Source organism: Nuphar pumila, chromosome 14, assembly GCF_984573655.1.
Source record: "Nuphar pumila chromosome 14, dmNupPumi1.hap1.1, whole genome shotgun sequence".
In the NCBI taxonomy this organism is placed as follows: domain Eukaryota; kingdom Viridiplantae; phylum Streptophyta; class Magnoliopsida; order Nymphaeales; family Nymphaeaceae; genus Nuphar; species Nuphar pumila.
In genome coordinates, this window is record NC_143262.1 from 90470162 (window position 1) to 90489469 (window position 19308).

The following is a 19308-nucleotide window of genomic DNA, read 5'->3' on the forward strand; positions in this document are numbered from 1 at the left end:
TCTCTAGAGGCCCAACCATTGCCAAAGTCCATTGGGTCATCAAATGAATGGAGGTCATTTTCAACATGGATCATAAAAAAATATCTGAAGTTTGCATAACTTGACGAGGTGACTGAAGGGCTTGGTTAGACTCAACAGAGATGGGTTTTTGCAAGGGTTCTCACAGATTTCTGGAGTTTTTATAGATTTGAAATTCTCACTTCTAAACTTTGTTCATCCTGTGACAGGTTAATTCCTCCAATGTTACCTTGCTGGAACGTAATGGATCCATGGACTTTCAGAAGGGTGACAACACATGTACCTCTAAAACTGAAGATGTCATGAGAAGATATTATTTCTAAGGGGTCTGAATGCCCTGGTAAAGCTACAAAGGCAAACCGCCACCAGGTGACACGGGTATCATCCTCTCTACCATTACTTGTGATTTTCTGCAAATAATACTATTCACCTTCCATTCCTAATAATCTCACAGCCCCATTATATTCCATCATGTTGCATCTTAGACACCACTGTGCACCCATTCCACCATCTTTGTTATCTCGCATTTTCCCTTTTGAGGTAGTTTATCACTTTGGTTTCATTATGATTCTGTGTAAGCATTAGTTGTTAAATTTTCTGCAACTTTATCCTGATTAAATCTTTTTAACATCGTTTCCTGTCATGTATAGTTTTACTATTTGCCATGCAGATGGAGTTTTGTAATCTATTGCATTTTCTCTGGGTTAGCAATACGTTAATAGCAATATCATATTTGTCATATACTGATTACAGTGGCCATTTGGATTAATCTTTTGAGAGAATTTGAAATTGACCTGTCAGGAAATGAGTTGAGGTCATTTGGCTTTGAAATTGACAGGATGGACATTTATCATGTAGCCACTCCATCTGTGGGCTGCCATTTCCATATACAGCCAGTAAACTCACTCACAGAGCTTATCCCTGTAATCCCATCATGGCCTTATATCATTCCCTTGCATTACTGTGTAAACACATCAAGCTATTAATATTTGAAAGTGAACACGAGATGTGTGAAACTAGTCTACAGCAAACATGGGTTATGCTTGTTAAGGGTAATGTTTAGTACAGGAATCTCTTTCCCCCTTCATTCAGTAATTTAGTTCATTAATTAGTTCATTATATTAGGTGGGTTATGTCTTATAAATTATTACATTAGCCTTTTAGCCCAGATTTAGGTTTAGCATGATACGTGTATTGTCATCATGTTTTTAGCATAAGTTAGTTTTAGTCTGTTTATATATGTTGTTTGTTTGTTATAGTTCAGATAGCTGAAATATGCACAACACACTACCCCCTCACTTATACAACTTGTAGCATCTCAGCACTTGCTTTTTGCATAATGCTTCACTTCATCTCCACACTCAACCTCCATTGCACCTCACTTTCACCCTTCACGGACTGTACTCTCTTCACAGTCTTCAGCACTGATGGCACATTCATACCACAACTGCATCTATGGTCACATTCTTCACAGCAGCATACCACGCTTATCACTGCCATCACCTCACTGTATACACCGCACCATGTCCCATCTGTTGTATACCTTCAAGCCTTACTCCCAGCTTCATAGCAACACCACTGGCCCTCTCTATTTCCATTTGATGTTTCACAGTGTAATCCTCCTCCTCCTCATTTGAGTCATTGGTGCATCCATCCCAGTATTGGCACCTACCATGGCACTTGTCTTCTTCATGTTTATCTCACTAACACCATCATATTTTTCTCTGCATCACCTTGCATTAACCAATACAATAGCCACACCTCATCCATACCATCACTATTGCACCCATACTTTCATCTTCTTTACAATTTATATTTGTATATTGATAGTGGATTTACATTTAATACTTCTCAATTTTTGCTTTTGCGTATCCTTCTATTTGACATTTCTATATTATCATCATATCTTCCTCTCCAGTATAATATATATATATATAGGGTCGTTAGAATTTTGATATGACATCTCCTATTATCTCCCATCTTTTGCATCTGGTTTCATATCAATTTAGTTTTTGCATAAAATATGTAGAGAGATATCGTTTTTTTGTATTTTAGGTCAATGATGTAAGAGTTAATCATTAATGAGAATGTTACCTTTCCAGCTTTTAGATAGAATATATGAGCATGCACATATCTTAGAAATTGCTTGTTTTCCATATCATTTTTCTCCTTTATTGCAAAATTTCACAAATGGGAACACGAATGATGCGTGCACTATTTTATAAAAGGTGATTAAGCCATAAGTTAATGATTTGCATCAATGGCCATAGTCAAGGTGTGAACCAAACTTATGGTTTTCATCTTTTATAGAATAACACTCTATCCCTTTTCAAAAACCATCATGTTTCCAAGATATTTTCCTCCTTTATTAGAGTTTAACTTAAAATTAACTCAAAATATATATCAATGACCATAGTCAGGATATATTGAGAGTTAATTTCATTTTAAACACTATAAAGACACCAAAATATGTTTTATTCTTTATGTGAATTTAAATATAGATTATTATATAATACACTCAATGACCATAGTCAAGAAAGTATTATATCCTCAATCTTATTTCAATTTATTTAAAGAATGAAATATGTTTTTCAAATCCAATTTCAAATTCTTCAATTCATTCCATCATTTAGGATAGAATTGCATTATATTTTCAAAATTCTTTTTCAAAATCCAAGTGATTTTGAGATAATTCTTCAAATATCTTCTTCATTCTTTAAATTAATCCTCAAATTCTTATTTATAAATTCAAAATTCTTCTTTCTATTCTCCATTCAAAATCCAATTTCAAGGATCAAATCAACTTTGAAAATTCAAATTCATTCTTTCTTTCCAGGATTCAATTTCACATTCAATTTAACATCTCAAATCTAATTTCAAAGTTCAATTTAACTTTGAAATTTCTGATTCATCTTCTGAATTCCAAAAACTCCAGTTTTTAATCAAACTCATCCTTTATTGTCCATTGAGCCTTGACTCTCAAAATTCAAAATCAAAGTTTTGAGATTGATTCTGAATCTCAAAAATTCGATTTTTCCTAAGTTTTAAATTCAATCTGGGATTTCAAAACCCAGATCCATCTTCAAAAGTCCCATTTTGGATCTTCAAAAATCCAAATTCCACCTTGGGTTCTAAATTTAGAACCCAAATCCATATTGGATTCAGATCTTCAAAAACCAATCCCATCTTGGATCTCAGACTTCGGATCCAATTCCATCTTGGATTTCAGACTTCGGATCCAAATTCCATTTAGGATTCCAGATTTCGGATCTAACTCCATCTTGGATCTTAGACTTCGGATCCAAATCCATTTAGGATGCCAGATTTCAAATCCAAGTCTATCTTGATTTCCAAATTCCAAAAACCAATTCCATTTATCATATCTCATCTAGATCTCTTAAACCCAAATCTATTTTAAAAACTTAATTTGGATTTCTCAAATCTCATTATGATTTCAAACTTCGAATTTAGAATTCAATTCCATTTAAAATTTCATCTCCCCTCCTAAATCCAGGTTCAAAATTCAAATTTAAAGTCTATTTTTTAAAAAAACTTTATTTCTTTTCTTTTATCTCAGCTTCAAATCAATCTTTTCAATTCAAGATTTATTTTTCCGACTCTGATTATTTCAAGACTTAGAACTTCAAAAACATCTTTTCAGATCTATCTAAAGTTCTAAGTTGGATTCAACTATTCAAAGATCACTTCTTCATTCCCTTATCACATTTACTTCAGAAACACTTGGAAAATCTCGGATTTCCAAAAGTGTTTTCTCAAAGCATACATTTCTACATTTGCATTGCACAAGCATGATTCTTGGTGCATTTAGACTGAAAATAAATTTTTAGATCATATTTCAGCAAAACAAAAGGCATGAATTCGATCCTTGATTTGATTACCCCTGGTAAAGGCGCCAGGAACAGTCGAACCTCGTACCGACGAGCGAGTCCCGTTTCCCAATTTTTCCCGCAAATTCTTCAAAAACGGAGGCGAGTAATCTTTTAAATCTTTTTCGAAATTAAGGTCAAGTGAGACCTTCGCAAAAGAGTTCCTCTCATTCTTTCTTTTCTTTTCTCTTCTCTTCTCTCTTCTTTTCTGCCTTTTTATTTTCTCCCTTCAAAAAGGGAAATAGAGGCTACAAAGGAAAAGAGAAGGAAGAGAGAAATACAAGAGAAGAAAATTTTTGCGATGATCACAATAACCCAATCGATTCTTCATTTTTTTTTAATCTGATGCACCAAATCTATGCCCCTGCGTATCCATTTTCTTTTCACTTGGACTAGATATCCAAATCTGACTGTGAAGTTTAGTCAGACCCGAGATACTAATCCTCCTTTGTTGTCCAGACCTACTGTGTGACAAACTTTCTATTATTTGTTGTCCAGACCTATTGTGTGATAATAAACACACAATAGACTACTATCCAGACCTACTGTGTAATTGACCTATTGTGCCCTCTCTCGTAACATATTTCTTCTCACTGCCACAGGTGGCATTCACATTGAAAATACAGTCAGAAAAAAAAAACTCTATTCGTGTGAGAAATCCCATTGCTTAAATATCAAACCTTATAAAAGGTGGAAGGGAAAAACTTAGTTTTTTTTTCTGACAGCCTCTGGTCTCCAATCTTTGAGGTTACTCATTAAAAAAAAAGGCGATCAACAAATCTTTTTGGCTGTAGACTGAGCTCTTCATGAATACTCCTGTTAAAATTTCTTTCTTCATGGATCTTCATTCTTCTTCATCCAATCTTTCTTCGAGTTTTCTCAATCAACTTGTTTCTGAAAAGTTAACCACCTAAAACTTCTTGATTTGGAAGAGACAAATCATCCCTTTTATAAGGAGCCAAGGTCTCTTAGGTCACTTGGATGGAACCACTCCAGTCCCGCTAGAATTTGTTACGAGAGAAGAAAAAGATGACAAAGGGGTAAGTTCAATTGTGTATGTCAAAAATGTAGAGTACCTCAACTGGAAAAGGAAAGATCAGTCAGTGGTTGCATACATCACTTCTACCTTGTCTCAAGAGGTCCTTGTTGCAATTCCCAACAATTGTACAACCCTGCAACTCTGGGAGAAATTGGTTCAGACATATTCACAAGTTTCACAGGCAAGAATGGTTTTTCTCAAGAGGGAATTTCAGATGTTGAGAAAAGATTTCATGACCATCATGAAATATCTAAACAAGATGAAGACTATCACAGACCAACTTGCAGTTATAGGATGTACCATGAGTGACAGTGATATGGTGTAACAGACTCTGAGTGGATTGAGATCCGACTACAATATGATCGTCACTTCACCATTGTGTCTGCCTGCCCTTCCTACCTTTGATGAGCTACGAGCTAAATTAATTCAGTATGAAATGACTCTGAAAGGTTTTTCTGAAGAAACGCATGTTAATACAAATTCCCAAGCAGTTTTTGCCATAGGGGTGACTTACGATCGAGGACGAGGGCGAAAAGGACAAGGGAGAAGTGGACACGGAGGACATGGATTGCTCCCCACTCCAAATATGTCGATTCATGCTCAAGGATAAAGATCCACCCCCACTTGCTTACTTTGTAACAAAAGGAGGCATATCAAGGCGAATTGTTGGCACAATCCAGAAAATAAAAGAAAGGCTCCACAAGTAGAACCCAAAAGTAAGTCTATCAGTATTAGTAACAATAGAGAGATTAAAGATCTGCTGATATCCGCCTTGTCAGAATTGAAATTAAAGCAAAATGATCAAGGCACTTGGTTCGTTGACTCAGGGGTAACGACTCACTTGACTGGTGATGCAGGTAAACTCTCTAATCCTATTCCTTATTTTGACAAAAGCAAAATTGACACTGTAGATGGATCCCACTATCCTATTTCCCATATTGAAAAAAACTGTCATTCCCATGTCACATTTTACTCTTGAGCTTTTTGATGTCCTACATGCTCCCAACATAAAAAAAAATATTGTCTCTGTTTTCTAAACTTGTTGATGATAATCATGCTTTAGTCGAATTCACTCTCTTTTCTGTGCAGGTCAAGGACCTTCACACGAGGAAAACATTCGTTGAAGGAAAGAGATGAGGCAATATATATGTTTTTGAAGAAGATCCATATCACTCCGTCCACCCTGCTCACCTGAATTCGAAGACTTCATTAGAGCCGTGTTCCTCCTCTTCTACAAATGTTTTTAGTATTTCTGAATGTAATAAGCCTTTCTTATGACATAGTCGATTAGGACATTGTGGGAGTCATTTTATTGAGAAACTTGTTTCTAATAATCTCATTCCAAAAGAAAGTCTCAATGTGGATGAGCAAAATCAGAAGTGTTCCAGTTATCTTTTATGCAAAAGTTATGTATTGCCTTTTCATTCTATTAATAATAGAGCTTCAAAACCTTTTGAGGTAATATGTTCTGATGTATGGGGACCTGCCCCAGTTGCTTCTGGATCTGGAAGCAAATACTACATAATCTTTGTTGATAGCTATTCTCGATACACCTGGATATATTTCATAAAAAATAAGTCGAAAGTTTTCCCTTTGTTTCAAAATTTTCTTTCCTTAGTTAAAAATCAATTCTCTAAGTCCATCCAATTCTTCCAATGTGATGGAGGTGAGGAGTTCTCATCTAGGGACTTTATTTCTTTTCTTCAAAATAATGGGATAGGAAGAATGATGTCTTGTCCACACACTCCTCAACAAAATAGGATCGCTGAGCGAAAACATAGGCATATCATTGAAAGTGCTATAAGTATGCTCCATGACAGTAACCTTTTCATCAATCTGTGGACAAAAGCCTTTCATTCTGCCGTATATGTGATAAATAGACTGCCCATGGTTGTTCTAGAAAATAATTCTCCTTATTACTGTCTTTTTGGAGCTCATCCTAGTTATTATGATTTGCGTGTCTTCGGATGTGTTTGTTATGTGCACATTGATCGGTCCCTGAGAAACAAGTTTCAAGACAAGGCTAAAAAATGTAGATTTGTGGGATATGCAAACGACTACAAAGGGTATAGGTGTTATGATCCCATCAACAGGCGTATCAGAATCTTAAGAAATGTTATCTTTGATGAACAAAATTTTGATCACAAAGCTGACACAACGGATATGTCCCCTACCATCACCAAAGTTTATTATCCTTGGCTGAATTTCGAACTTTTTTGCTAGTTTCAATGAAGTCTGTACTCCAGATTGTGGACAACAGGAAGAAGAAACCTCTGAGACTATTGACACATCAAAATCTCAGAATGAGGGAGAAATACCATTCGTACCAGGTAGATACAAAGGCATTTGCTATACTAGACAGAGAACGACAACACGATCTTTCAAATCACACCTTAGCAGCTGCATCTACTTCCTCTCATACTCCTGAGGTCAGAAAATCCAATCGCGTACGACACCCTATTGATAGGTGGGTCAGCTATAACAATTTCTCCTTGGATTTTCAGCTCTTCTTAACTGTCCTGAATAAAGAAGATGAACCTATCATGTACTATCAGATAGTCAATTCTACCAAAAGGGTAGAAGCCATGAATGATGAAATGCAAGTTTTACATGAATATGGAACCTGAGAAATCGTTCCCAGACCACCTGACAAAAATGTTGTTGGGTGCAAATGGGTCTACAAAATAAAATATAAACCATATGAAACCATTAAACGATACAAGGCAAGACTGATAGCAAAAGGGTTTACTCAAGAAGCAGGGCAAGACTACGATGAAACCTTCAACTTGATGTAAAAAATGCATTCTTGCATGGGGATTTGAAGGAAGAAGTCTACATAGAATAACCTCATGGATATCAAGAGCAAAATTGCAAAACACATGTGTGCAGGCTAAAAAGAGCTATCTACCAGACCCAAACTGTACATCATATATCAATAGATTGTTTAGGTCATGATTTCATATTGAAATCATGACTGTGGCAGCTCCCCTTCCTCTATTCTTTTCTCTTTCTCTCAATGCAGGTTTTAGAGAAGATTTTGACATGGTATCAGAGCCTAGATCCAACTAGGGGTTGAAGATGCTTCCAAAAGGTGCGACAGATCAAAGGTTTGAGGATGAAGGATCTCGAGGCCTTGCGCTATTTCCTTGGCGTAGAAGTCGATAGCCAGGCTCATGGCTTGACTCTCACTCGTCACAAATATACGATAGATGTTCTCAGCAGGGCAGGTATGAAAGACTGCAAATGTTTAGCCACTCCAAGTGTGCTCCACCAAAAATTAAGTACTCATGATGGAGACCTGTGTGAAGATCCCACCAGGTACCACAGCCTAATAGGGATGTTGCAGTATCTCACATTTACTCGACCTGATATTGTTTATTCAGTTAATCAAGTGTCTCAATTTATGCATGCACCACGTACCGGACATATGGAGGCAATTAAAAGGATACTCTGATACCTAAAAGGGACCATTGGAGATGAGTTGATGTATTCTTCTCTGGCAAGGATGTGCGTGAACTTACTGTGTATTGTGATGTAGACTGGGCAGGAGATCCTGATGAACAGAGGTCTATGTCAGGATATTGTGTCTTTATTAGACGAAATTTAATCTCTTGGAGTAGTAAAAAGCAAAAGGCTATTGCTAGATCAAGCACTGAAGCTGAGTATAGAAACATGACTGCCGCTATTACCGAAGTCACCTGGGTCCGACATTTACTAACTTTAATAACAGAAGTGGGAGAAACGATATCTCCGTCTACCTTGCTGTGTGACAATCAAAATGCTCTCAATATGTCATTCAATCAAGTACATCACAGTCGTGCTAAGCTTATTTAGATCGACAACCATTTTGTGAGACAAAAAGTTGAAGAAAAAAAGATCGAGCCTGAGTTTGTCAATACTGAAAAACAAGTTGCAGATATTTTTACAAAGGGCTTGACAAAAGATCGTTTTTGGAAGCTTAAAGGTAAGTTATTCATGGTTCAAAACCATGATCAACTTGAAAGGGAGGTGAAAAAGTGTGTTTAGGGTCTGATTATCACATCAGACCCGAGTTAACAGACCCAGACCCGGACCCAGACCCATATTGTTAATGTCCAGTTTGTATAGCCTTGTTCTTGTATAGCATTGGTTTTTCATTCCGGATCTGGATATTATACCAGACCCAGACTGTACATCATATATTAATAGATTGTTATTAAAATCGTCACTGCCGCAGCTCCCCTTCCTCCCACTTCACTCAATCGGGTTGCATAGTTGAAATAATAAGCAGATAAAAGATATGACCCCCAAAACACAAGCCAAGCCAAAATTTTGACCCACTGAAGACGAGTTCAATAGGTGCGCTGCTCACCATGTTTCGCAGAGATGTCCATAGGTCCAGCGCTCCAAGGATAAAACGTCAAGCTAAGCAATCCATGGATAAGGTTGGATGCAGATCCATATTAAACTCTGAAATTAACGTGAGTCTATTGTAGGCTTATCTGGGGAGGTTGGTAGCATGGTAGTCCTCACAAATTGTGGACATTGAACCCAGTTTAGGTATTTTTTGCTTGGGTCAGGATCTGACTTAATTTAGGCCATTGTGTTTGATGCCAAGAAAAAAGGAAGATATTAATTTTTTGAAAATATTTTTCGTTTTTCCAAACACATAAAAGCAGTTAACTGCCAATCTAAAATTGCTCTTCTCACTTTTATCTCTCTACCTAAACTGATTGTACCTTTTCTTTTTTTTCCATCAATTTCCTTCCCTCTATTTTTGTTTTAGCTTTTTTCAAAATTACAGCTACCAAAACCTCTCTCCGTTTTCCACGTCTGCCAATCCTCAGAACTACCTCCCTAACATGCTAAGAGTGACACTTTCCCTTGATAAATGTGTGTGTCAGTTGCGATAACACTCTCCAATAATAACTGATTGCAAATTACAGACTTCCATTTAAACTATACACCTCTCTCTCTCTCTCTTGATAAATGTGTGTGTCAGTTGCGCTAACACTCTCCAATAATAACTGATTGCCAATAATAACTGATTGCAAATTACAGACTTCCATTTAATCTATACACCTCTCTCTCTCTCTCTACCAATTGTGATTTTGAAAGATGCTACATGGCAAGGTAGGAGGATCCCTTGGCGCTATTCAGTTTTAGAAGATGGCAAAGATGTCCGTCAGTATGTTGAAATTCATTTGAATGTTAAAATGATACTATAAGTGTGGGTGTTGGTGCTGGTCACGTTGAAGAATCCAATGCTAATCTTAGAAAACGAATTTTCTGGTTGAAAAAGTGCAAAAGAGGGTGGCTGGCGGTGAAATATATGGATGGCCTTAGCTATGGACACTAAATGTGAACAAACTAATTTAATGTATTCCATGTCGGCCATAATTTTTATTAATGCACAATGATATGTTAGTGCCAATCATCTCTAAGCATTACACAGGGTGTTGGCTATCTATATCATATTATTTTGGTTAAATACTATCATAGTAGTCAAAGCCTCTCTCTCTCTCTCGTTCGGTGCGTGCTAGCACTATAGCACATTAACATGGCACAACTCTATTTGACACCAAAACTTATAAACGAAAATTTTCATTCCAGCTTTTCTACAAATAGTATAAGTGGTGGAATCACTTTTTTTTCTTTTTACATAGGCAAGCTGGGGTTAGGCAGAACCCCATCAGTTATACAACTTACCATTGAGATTTGAACTTGCAACGTTCCAACAGAAGGTGACGTGCAATGACAGCTACAAACAAACAAGTGAAGCCCCAGCTGGTAAAGTTGATTCTATACTTGATAACGCCTTCACTAACCACGTTTTACTCAATCAAATAAGAGAGCACACAACACTCTTTTTTTTATGGCGACAACAGAATAAATGTTGAATAGGCATAGGCTTATTAGATTTTGATAACTACTGCTAAATCTAATTTGCCAATTATTCTAATCAAGTGGGATACAATTGAGAAGACAGCTGAATGGTTAGGTCACACTGTCATTCTAATCAAGGGTTCTCACCCACCAGCTTGCCTATCAACCTTCCCCAAAAAACCAAGCCTGATCTAGTACAGAGCAACACAAATTAATCAATCCTTTCCAAGCATATCAGTGATTAATGTCTGCTATATACACAAAGGCTGGGCGTTCATTAAAATGATTATTCTAAAATGCATCAAGAAGACATTAGCTTGCGTCCTAGATCTCAACCTTTAATTGAATGAAGTCCTAGATAATGGATTTTATCTAAATCGCTTGATAGATTTAAATTCCGACTCTCTTTGTGCTTTCAAACCAACTCTTTGCGCAAGAACAATGGTGAACCAAACGACTTAATATACAGATGTGAAAGCATGAAACCCTTAATAGAAATACGATTAAGTGCCCTTAAGTTAACAACATGATATTAAGCAGATCTTTCAATATGTTAAATCAAGAACCCTCCACAATCGCATATAACCGATTAGCATGCGAAACGGGTAGGCCTACTAGGATATGTTGGAGAAACTGGAAGATAAGTTCTTTGGGGAAATTTCAAAATGGCACCTAACGTTTTCCAAATAAAAAATAAAAAACACACCCAAGTTTTTTCGGGGTTAACCAATCAGACCCAGAGTTCTAGGCACCTAATTTTTTATAATTTCAAAAACGAACCCCAGTTTTTTTGTTAGCCAATTGTCTCCAGAGTTCACCTTCACATAATCGGCCATCAAAATCCACCTCTCCCTCTCTCTTCATTTATCTTCCATCTGCTAACTAATATACTCCTCTTCCACACTTCTTTCACCAGTTCACCACCGTTACAGATGGGCGTCTACTTTTCTCCAACACTATCCTCACATTACCCAATATCCAATCGGCCATCAAAATCCACCTCTCCCTCTCTCTTCATTTATCTTCCATCTGCTAACTAATATACTCCTCTTCCACACTTCTTTCACCAGTTCACCACCGTTACAGATGGGCGTCTACTTTTCTCCAACACTATCCTCACATTATCCAATATCCAGCATAGCCCACCAGCCGGCCATCTCATTCCTCCTGCCACCACCGCCACCAACCTCCTAGACCTTTTCCCACCTTTGCCCACTGCTCACAATTACCACCGTTTTCTCCTTATTTAGTACTACAATTTGACAAGGAAAGACTCAAGAAGTTGAGAGAGAGAGAGAGGGCACCGGGTTGTAGGGGCAGGAGAATAGAAGACCTAGTCCCAAATCTAGTTATCGAGATTTTCTGGGCAAAGGAAAATCTCACAATAAACTTCAACAAATTCTTTTGGTAAATCTGGAGAAAATGTAGGCAAGTTAAATTTTAAAAATATAATGGAAAATATATAAAATATATAAGAAAAATATTACAAATATAAATAATATACAAACATATAAATAGCACATTAATAACACAGACATCATGATAAAAACATGATATTTTCAACATGTAAAATATCACTTTTTTCCAGATTTTACTTGTTTTGAAAATAACGTGGTAAATCATGAGCTTTTAAAAACACAATAATATTTGTAATTTTGAATAATATGATTAGAGGCCTTATGAGATGCAGCTAAGTAACATAAAAAACATAGCAGGAATACAAATGACTAGAGGCTTTATGAGATGCAGCTAAGTCACATGAAAAGCATCGCAAGACTACAAATGAAAAGCACAAAGATAGCAATATGCGATAGCAATATAGATGTCACAAACAGCAAAACTATCGCTCCTACCGGAATTCTCCCAATGCTGCAACAATGCTAACTCATAGAACAAGATCACATCCAGCGAACAGATTTGTTTTGAATCAGACTAAACAACTGCAAGGTCTGTACAGACTCTCAGCCCCCTCCTTAACAACCAACTCAAGCATCATTAATAAAAAAGCATGAGGTATTTCTTGATGTGGGCAAGTCATAATACTTTACAGATCCATGGAGTTCAGACTATGCTAACATCCACAATTCTTACATGGCACTCATTCTTCAACAAATACATTAAGGCATCAATCACCACAAAGCCCACCAACTGTTCCCATCTCTAGTTAAAGGATTAACCCTCAAATCATCCAGTAAGGCTTAAAACTGTTCAACCATAGAATCATATATACAACCCATAGCTGAAAAGGACTAGGGCAATCAATCCATGATACTCAGAAGGAAAACTTCTTGAAATGCTTAAAAAACAAAAACAAAAACAAAATACGGGAACATGAAAAAAAACAATTCTTTTATTCTCTTTTTATCAGATCACTACTAGAACACCAAATAAGTTGTGATATGTTTACATTTCAGGCTAGAAAGATTGGGATCAGAACAGATAGCATCATCAAAATACAAACCAGTAGTTACCCCCCACCCCCACCTACAAGCTACTTACCTAAGACACAGCTAAAACTGTACCCTAACAGTACCGCAGAAGCTCACTACCATAAACTAACACCATAACCTAATCACAAGCAACTAGCACTCACATCAAACTGATCACTAGAGTTGATAATCAAAGTTTTGTACAAGGGCAGAAACATTTCTGTCCTCTTACAGAATCAGTAAGAAGGAAAAGAGGTAGGATGCCTGGAAATATACCCACTCCCACTTCGATTTACATGGGCAACAAATCCACTCGATAAAGGTGTTTGTAAATTGCCATTACCATTATAATTGTATGATTTGATTTCTGTTCTATAACCATTATTGACAACCCCTGGGCTAGATGCTGTAAAATGGAATGAAAAAAAAAAAGGATTAAAACATACTCTACAAAGTGCTTCAAACTGCAAAAACAAGAAAAACAGAAGATAACACTGCAAGTCACCTGTAGGAAAGTTAGATTGTGGGAGCGCCGAAAACCTGCATGGTGTCATCAATTGGGCAGACCGTTGATGGATATTCACATTTTGCGGTGGAGTAGAAAGATGAGGCAAATTGGAGTTTTGAGTGATCGGACTAGCCAAGTTATTAGAAGGCTTGTTATCCTGCCCAGATATCTGTCCAGTGTTCAATAAATTAGAAGTTTGGTTCAAACTTTAGTTTAAGAAGAGGATCACAGTGCAGAAATTGCCCTTTCAAGACAAGCAGTTTAGTTAGTGACAACAAAGATAATGTTTGACACAGGTGGCAGAAACCAACCGCAAACCGTAGTGCTCTCTTATGAAGAGACACAAGGCCAGAGAAGAGTTTAACAGCATACTGGGCGATCTCCTCAGTTTCATACTCTGCAAAAGCGAACCCCTTGGGTTGATTTGTTTCCTTATCTCTTGGGATGTATAAATCTACAACACGTCCTGCCTGAATCATTATCTCATAAAGAACTCTATCGCTCACCTTCTCATCCAAGTTACCTATGAAGATATATTTTGAATAAACAAAAAAAAAATCAGAGCAACGTCCAGCACTTTTCAGCTTTATCTGAAATCTTAATATGTAGGATAATTCTGCTCTACTGATTGCTGAAAGGTCTACAATTCACCAGGCAGCGCCCACTTTCCATATAAGAAAAAACTTAAAAAAATTGTTGTGATTTGCAAAGTCATCTAACCAAAATTAACAAAAAATAACTACTACTTACATGTCATAATATTTGCAAATTAGTCACAAGAATACAAAAGCAGAAAGTTATCAGGGTATTTTACCATAAAGGTGCCAGAAACTTCCAATACATCAGACACATAAAGGAAAGATATCAAAAAGCTCAAAATCAGCAAGAAAAGAAGAACAAGAAACAGGAGAATTAGAACAGAGAGAGAGAGAGAGATCTAGCAAGGTGTTTTGGGGGCTCCAAGGGAGGGTGGTAGAAGGCAGGAAACTAATTTCTTTACTAGTACGTCTGCTGGTCTTACCAACAAAAGGCCAACCTTAGAAGTATGGTATATACGTTGACAAATAAAGCACCACAAAACACAGGCAGTGGTAACTGAGGAAATTGGCAAAGAAAATGGGATGAAGTAGTTTGGGTTGCTATATAAAAAAGCCAAAAACAGACGAACTTTACAATAAAATATACAAAAAAAAGGTCAAAGTTCAAGCTTCCCCTTCACCCCAACGAATTGCACAACATCAAACAATGACAAATTGGAACCCAAAAGAGATAAAAAGGAGTGGAATGTGGTAGCATAACTTTTCATGAACTTGCTCAGGAACCTATGGAGAGAGAGAGAGAGAGAGAGAGAGAGAGAGAGAGAGAGAGAGAGAGAGATGTCAATTGTCAAGGCACTGTAACAAGTAGCAAGTATCACTGCAGCAAACAGCCAGATCTTGGGGAAGTGGTGAATTTAGTGTCACAGCTGGGTCTTAACCCAAAAATGTGGAACGTACCACGGATTCAAAATAAAGAAGATACAAGAAATGAAACACCCCAAGAAAAGGATGTCTAAAGGGAATGAAACGAGAAACACATAGGGAACGTCATGGAAAGCATAAAACAAGTCAGGATAGAATATAAACCTGAAAAGGATTAAAAAATATTACAATGACCTCCCAATGTTAGCAAATTAAACAAAGATGATAACCCACTTTGTAACCATGTAACAAGAGAACAGATGGATACAACGATGATGAAGAGGTCCATAGGGATTCCGACAAGCATGTGTGTGCATATGCACCCACACAAACTATATTACTGTATAATAAAATGACTATTTGAAACTCATTAACAAATTTCCAACCGGGTAATCTCCCTAGTTATTCATGAATACAAATTTCAAAAAACAAAAACTGTGTTTAAGCAAAACCAGAGAGAATGGTAAAAGAAAATAGCCAAAGAAGAAATACTCAAGCCCTAGAATCAAACATTTAGAAAAACTATATGCAAGTATGAAAAGCTATGTCTTTTTAAAAAATAATAAATCTATAAAGTTAACAATAAAAGAACATCTTCTTTCAATGCATCAAGAGTTCTGTACAGATCACATCCAAATACAGTTTTTCTCAAACTTATTAAAATTTCAGGACTGATTCTTCAATACGTTATGTTGTATGGTATTATTCATTTGGTACCTAATCAGAATTTGAACGTGAGAAGCCCCAATAACACTTAACAAGCAAGTATCTAATTCTAATAAAGAAACAACCAACCAAATAGGAATAATATATATGGGAATGAAAAAGGAATCCCCTAAACAGCCTCTATGAGATGCTATTCAATAGAATGCCATATAGATAATAGAGCACAAAATTCAGTAGAAAGAAAAAACTTGAAGACAGTCCATGAACCAACTGCAGAGCCCTATATTGAAACTGTCACAGCCGCAAAATGAAAATCAAAGAACTGTATTCATAAATTCAAACGTTGTTTTGAATCAAGGAATAAATCCCAGAAATATAGAATATCAGAGAAATGCAGAAAAGACAAAACAGGAACTCAAAAGAAACACCAACTTCAACTATCTCAGACCTAGAACCAACAGATTCCTACTGAATGCCAAAGAACATAACGAACTATGACGTACAATGACAAGGGAGGAAGAGAAGACCAAGATTCAATCTAAGCAAATCGAGATACTGGAGGAAATTAGAACTGCAATATTGCAGGATCTGGCCTGAATAAGTGCGTAATTCCATCTACAATGCTAAACAACAAAGAAATCCCTCAAATATCATAACTCATAGAGATACACCAGAAATGACAAACAACTCCTGAAATAATCTCTAATTTAAGAAATTTTGGACTCTAGATTCAGGAAATTCAGACGGACACCATGAAATATAACTTAAAACATAACTACAGAAAAGTCAATCTAAGCCAAAATATTGCATAAATCTTGACCGCAGGGGTTACAAATCCTAGCTTGAACGGATTCCTGTGAAAACAATAGATCTTAAAGGCATTTATAATTTCAACATCTACAAACGATGATCAAAGGAACCTCCCCCTTAATATGTCGCAAAATTCATAAATATGTGCATAAAATAAAACAAATTCCAGCAGCAAACCCTGCTTGCAGCAATCTCGGATCGTAGAATTAGATCCAACAAATTACAAAACATAGCGAGGAAACGAAAAAGAAAAGAGATGTCAAAATGGGAGAGATGAAGAAATAACTCTTAATTCAATCTAAATAAACCACAAAAAACAAGGTAAATTCAACAAATCACAATTACAGAACCTACCTTGAATGAACTCCTAAAAACAACAAAATTAATGGAGATATTGTCTTCAACAATCACAAACAGTAATTAGAAATAATAATAAAACCCTGATAAATCTTACACACACAAAAAAAAACAAATTCCACCCCCCCCCCCCCGCGCCAAACGGCCGATATCTTCGTTTTTATACCTTAGATCTAACAGATGCCACAAAATACCACCGGGAAAAGAGAACAAAACGACGTCTAACAAAGCACAACCCTAATTTCAACGATTCCGAACCCTAAAATACAAGAAATCCAGGATATTCCACGAGATCGAAGAAAAAAAAAACAGGGAAAACAAATAAAAAACCTAACTAACCAATAAAAACGGTGCATCCAGGATTCTTTCCCGCCATTATTCCCGGAAATCGAGAACCTACGATATTTTCCGTCCGATCTGAGAGATTCCTCCGATTCCCGGCTGCCGAAACGATCCAAATCCTGCAAACTAAGGAAGGAAGCGGCGACAGGGAGACCACTAACTCACTCACACACTCTCTTTCTCTCTCTCTCTGCCGACAGAACCCTAACGGAGACTGACCAGAAATAGGAGACGGCGGGTTCTTCTAGAGTCTATACGCGAGATCCGTCTGAAGTGTCCGTTGTGAATTTGTAGCGCGTGGTGTTTCCCAAACGGAACTTAACTCGGGTTAGGCTATCTCTGGTTAAATAGTTGGACCAGACAGGTTTGTGGTCTAGAACGCGTGAGCGTCGCGTGGACGACGGCCAAGCCTCTTTCAACGAGATCTTCGCCATAAATCGACGGTTCTACTGTTCACACGTGTAATCCATTCACGAGTCAAGCTGTTATTGCCTCTTATCCACAATAATTGACGCGTTTTTTAAATCATAAAAGATAAGGAATAAAAATCGCTTACGCAAGGGTATTTACTTTTTTATGTGACCAAATTACCCTAATCTCAAAAGCTATATTACGCAACGGATGTCTTTGAAAGGGGATCAGGTGCTGCACTGGGAACGGGTCGGACAGCTCTGTGGGCCAAGCCGGCCAACTATGGGCCGGGTTTGGTCAGGGTTTAGTCCCTGACACATTGGCTATCAGGCCAAAACTTGGCCTATTTATGAACGGGTCAGGCCTGGTTCAACCCACAAGTTACCGGGGCCGGTTCGATGGACCTGAGCTATTTAATTAATTGCTTAAGATATTAGTTACCCTAATGTACCCTTTAATTTTTAAGCCAACATAAGTTTGGGTTGTGGATTTTTTGGATGAAAAGTCCCAATTCAATCCAGATCGTTCTAAGTTGATCAACCAAGCCCATTGGCTACTTAGCCTAATATCTATCTCTAATGAATTCCAATCTTTTGATTTACAAAGTTATAGAGATGTTGCCCATGAGGGCTCTCCTTATCTAGTAAGGGCCACTTGTAAACATCATGACTTTAAAACTAGGGGTGTCAATGGGTCAGGTTTGGTTCGGACCCAGGCAGAACTAGACTGTATTTTCAGGTATTGTTTTGTGTCTGGACTTGGGTATAACTGGGTCTATTATAAGAGAAACCATACCCAGACCCAATAAGAACTATACATGAACCAAACCCGAACCATACCCGTAAAGTAATACTTTTTATCATTTTTATATTAAAAAAATTGTTGGTCTTAATCGAAACTCGAGTCGGCTCCGAGTCTAGTATAAAATTTCACAAACCATACACGAGTCCATGTATTAATCGGATCTTCAGGTCCAAACTCGAGTCTTAATCGGGTCTTCTTATTTGTTACCATACCTGGACCCTATAGAGTTTGGTCCAAGTCAGGTCTGGGGAAACCCGATCCGTTGACCTCTTTATTTAAAACCCACGGGTGCACCTTAAGGTTCCCAATGAGCATGCACATGAGTGAGCTGGTTTTTTCTAATTATATAAAAATAAACTAACAAATCAATTTAATATATATAAATGCATATCCAATAAGGTTATAAGGGTTAAAAAAACTTTATTACTAGATGTTTTTTCTATCGGTTTTGAATGAGATAGCTTAGATTGCACCATCATCATAAATGAGTATCGGTTTCAATTCCCATAAAGAATATCCCTTAGTTTGCGAATTAAAAAAAATGTTCTTCCTATATCAAAATTTATGTCTTATTCATACATATAAACTGTTTCCATTACATAATTAAAAAATATTTAAAACATGTATGCATTTTTTTTTATTACACAGAGAAACCCGAGTCCTAGGCGAAATGATAAAGAATGCATCATGAACTATCTGCAGTAGTTGAGTG

General features: G+C 36.9%; 1 protein-coding gene and 1 long non-coding RNA gene across 2 annotated transcripts; both read right to left on the bottom strand.

The window, feature by feature from the left end:
* Positions 1 to 9697: 9697 nt before the first annotated feature.
* On the bottom strand, positions 9698 to 11765 carry LOC149817380 (uncharacterized). Its single transcript, XR_016427760.1, has 2 exons — positions 10006 to 11765; positions 9698 to 9892 (listed from the first exon to the last, which is right to left on the bottom strand). It is a non-coding gene; the product is annotated as an uncharacterized LOC149817380 (long non-coding RNA).
* Positions 11766 to 13141: 1376 nt separating this feature from the next.
* LOC149817381 (uncharacterized) lies at positions 13142 to 17702 on the bottom strand. The gene is made up of 4 exons (XM_089988173.1): positions 17379 to 17702; positions 14058 to 14269; positions 13744 to 13915; positions 13142 to 13644 (listed from the first exon to the last, which is right to left on the bottom strand). The coding sequence occupies exons 1-4, from the start codon at positions 17413 to 17415 to the stop codon at positions 13475 to 13477; spliced, it is 591 nt and encodes a 196-aa protein (XP_089844299.1). The 5' UTR covers positions 17416 to 17702; the 3' UTR covers positions 13142 to 13474.
* Positions 17703 to 19308: the final 1606 nt, after the last annotated feature.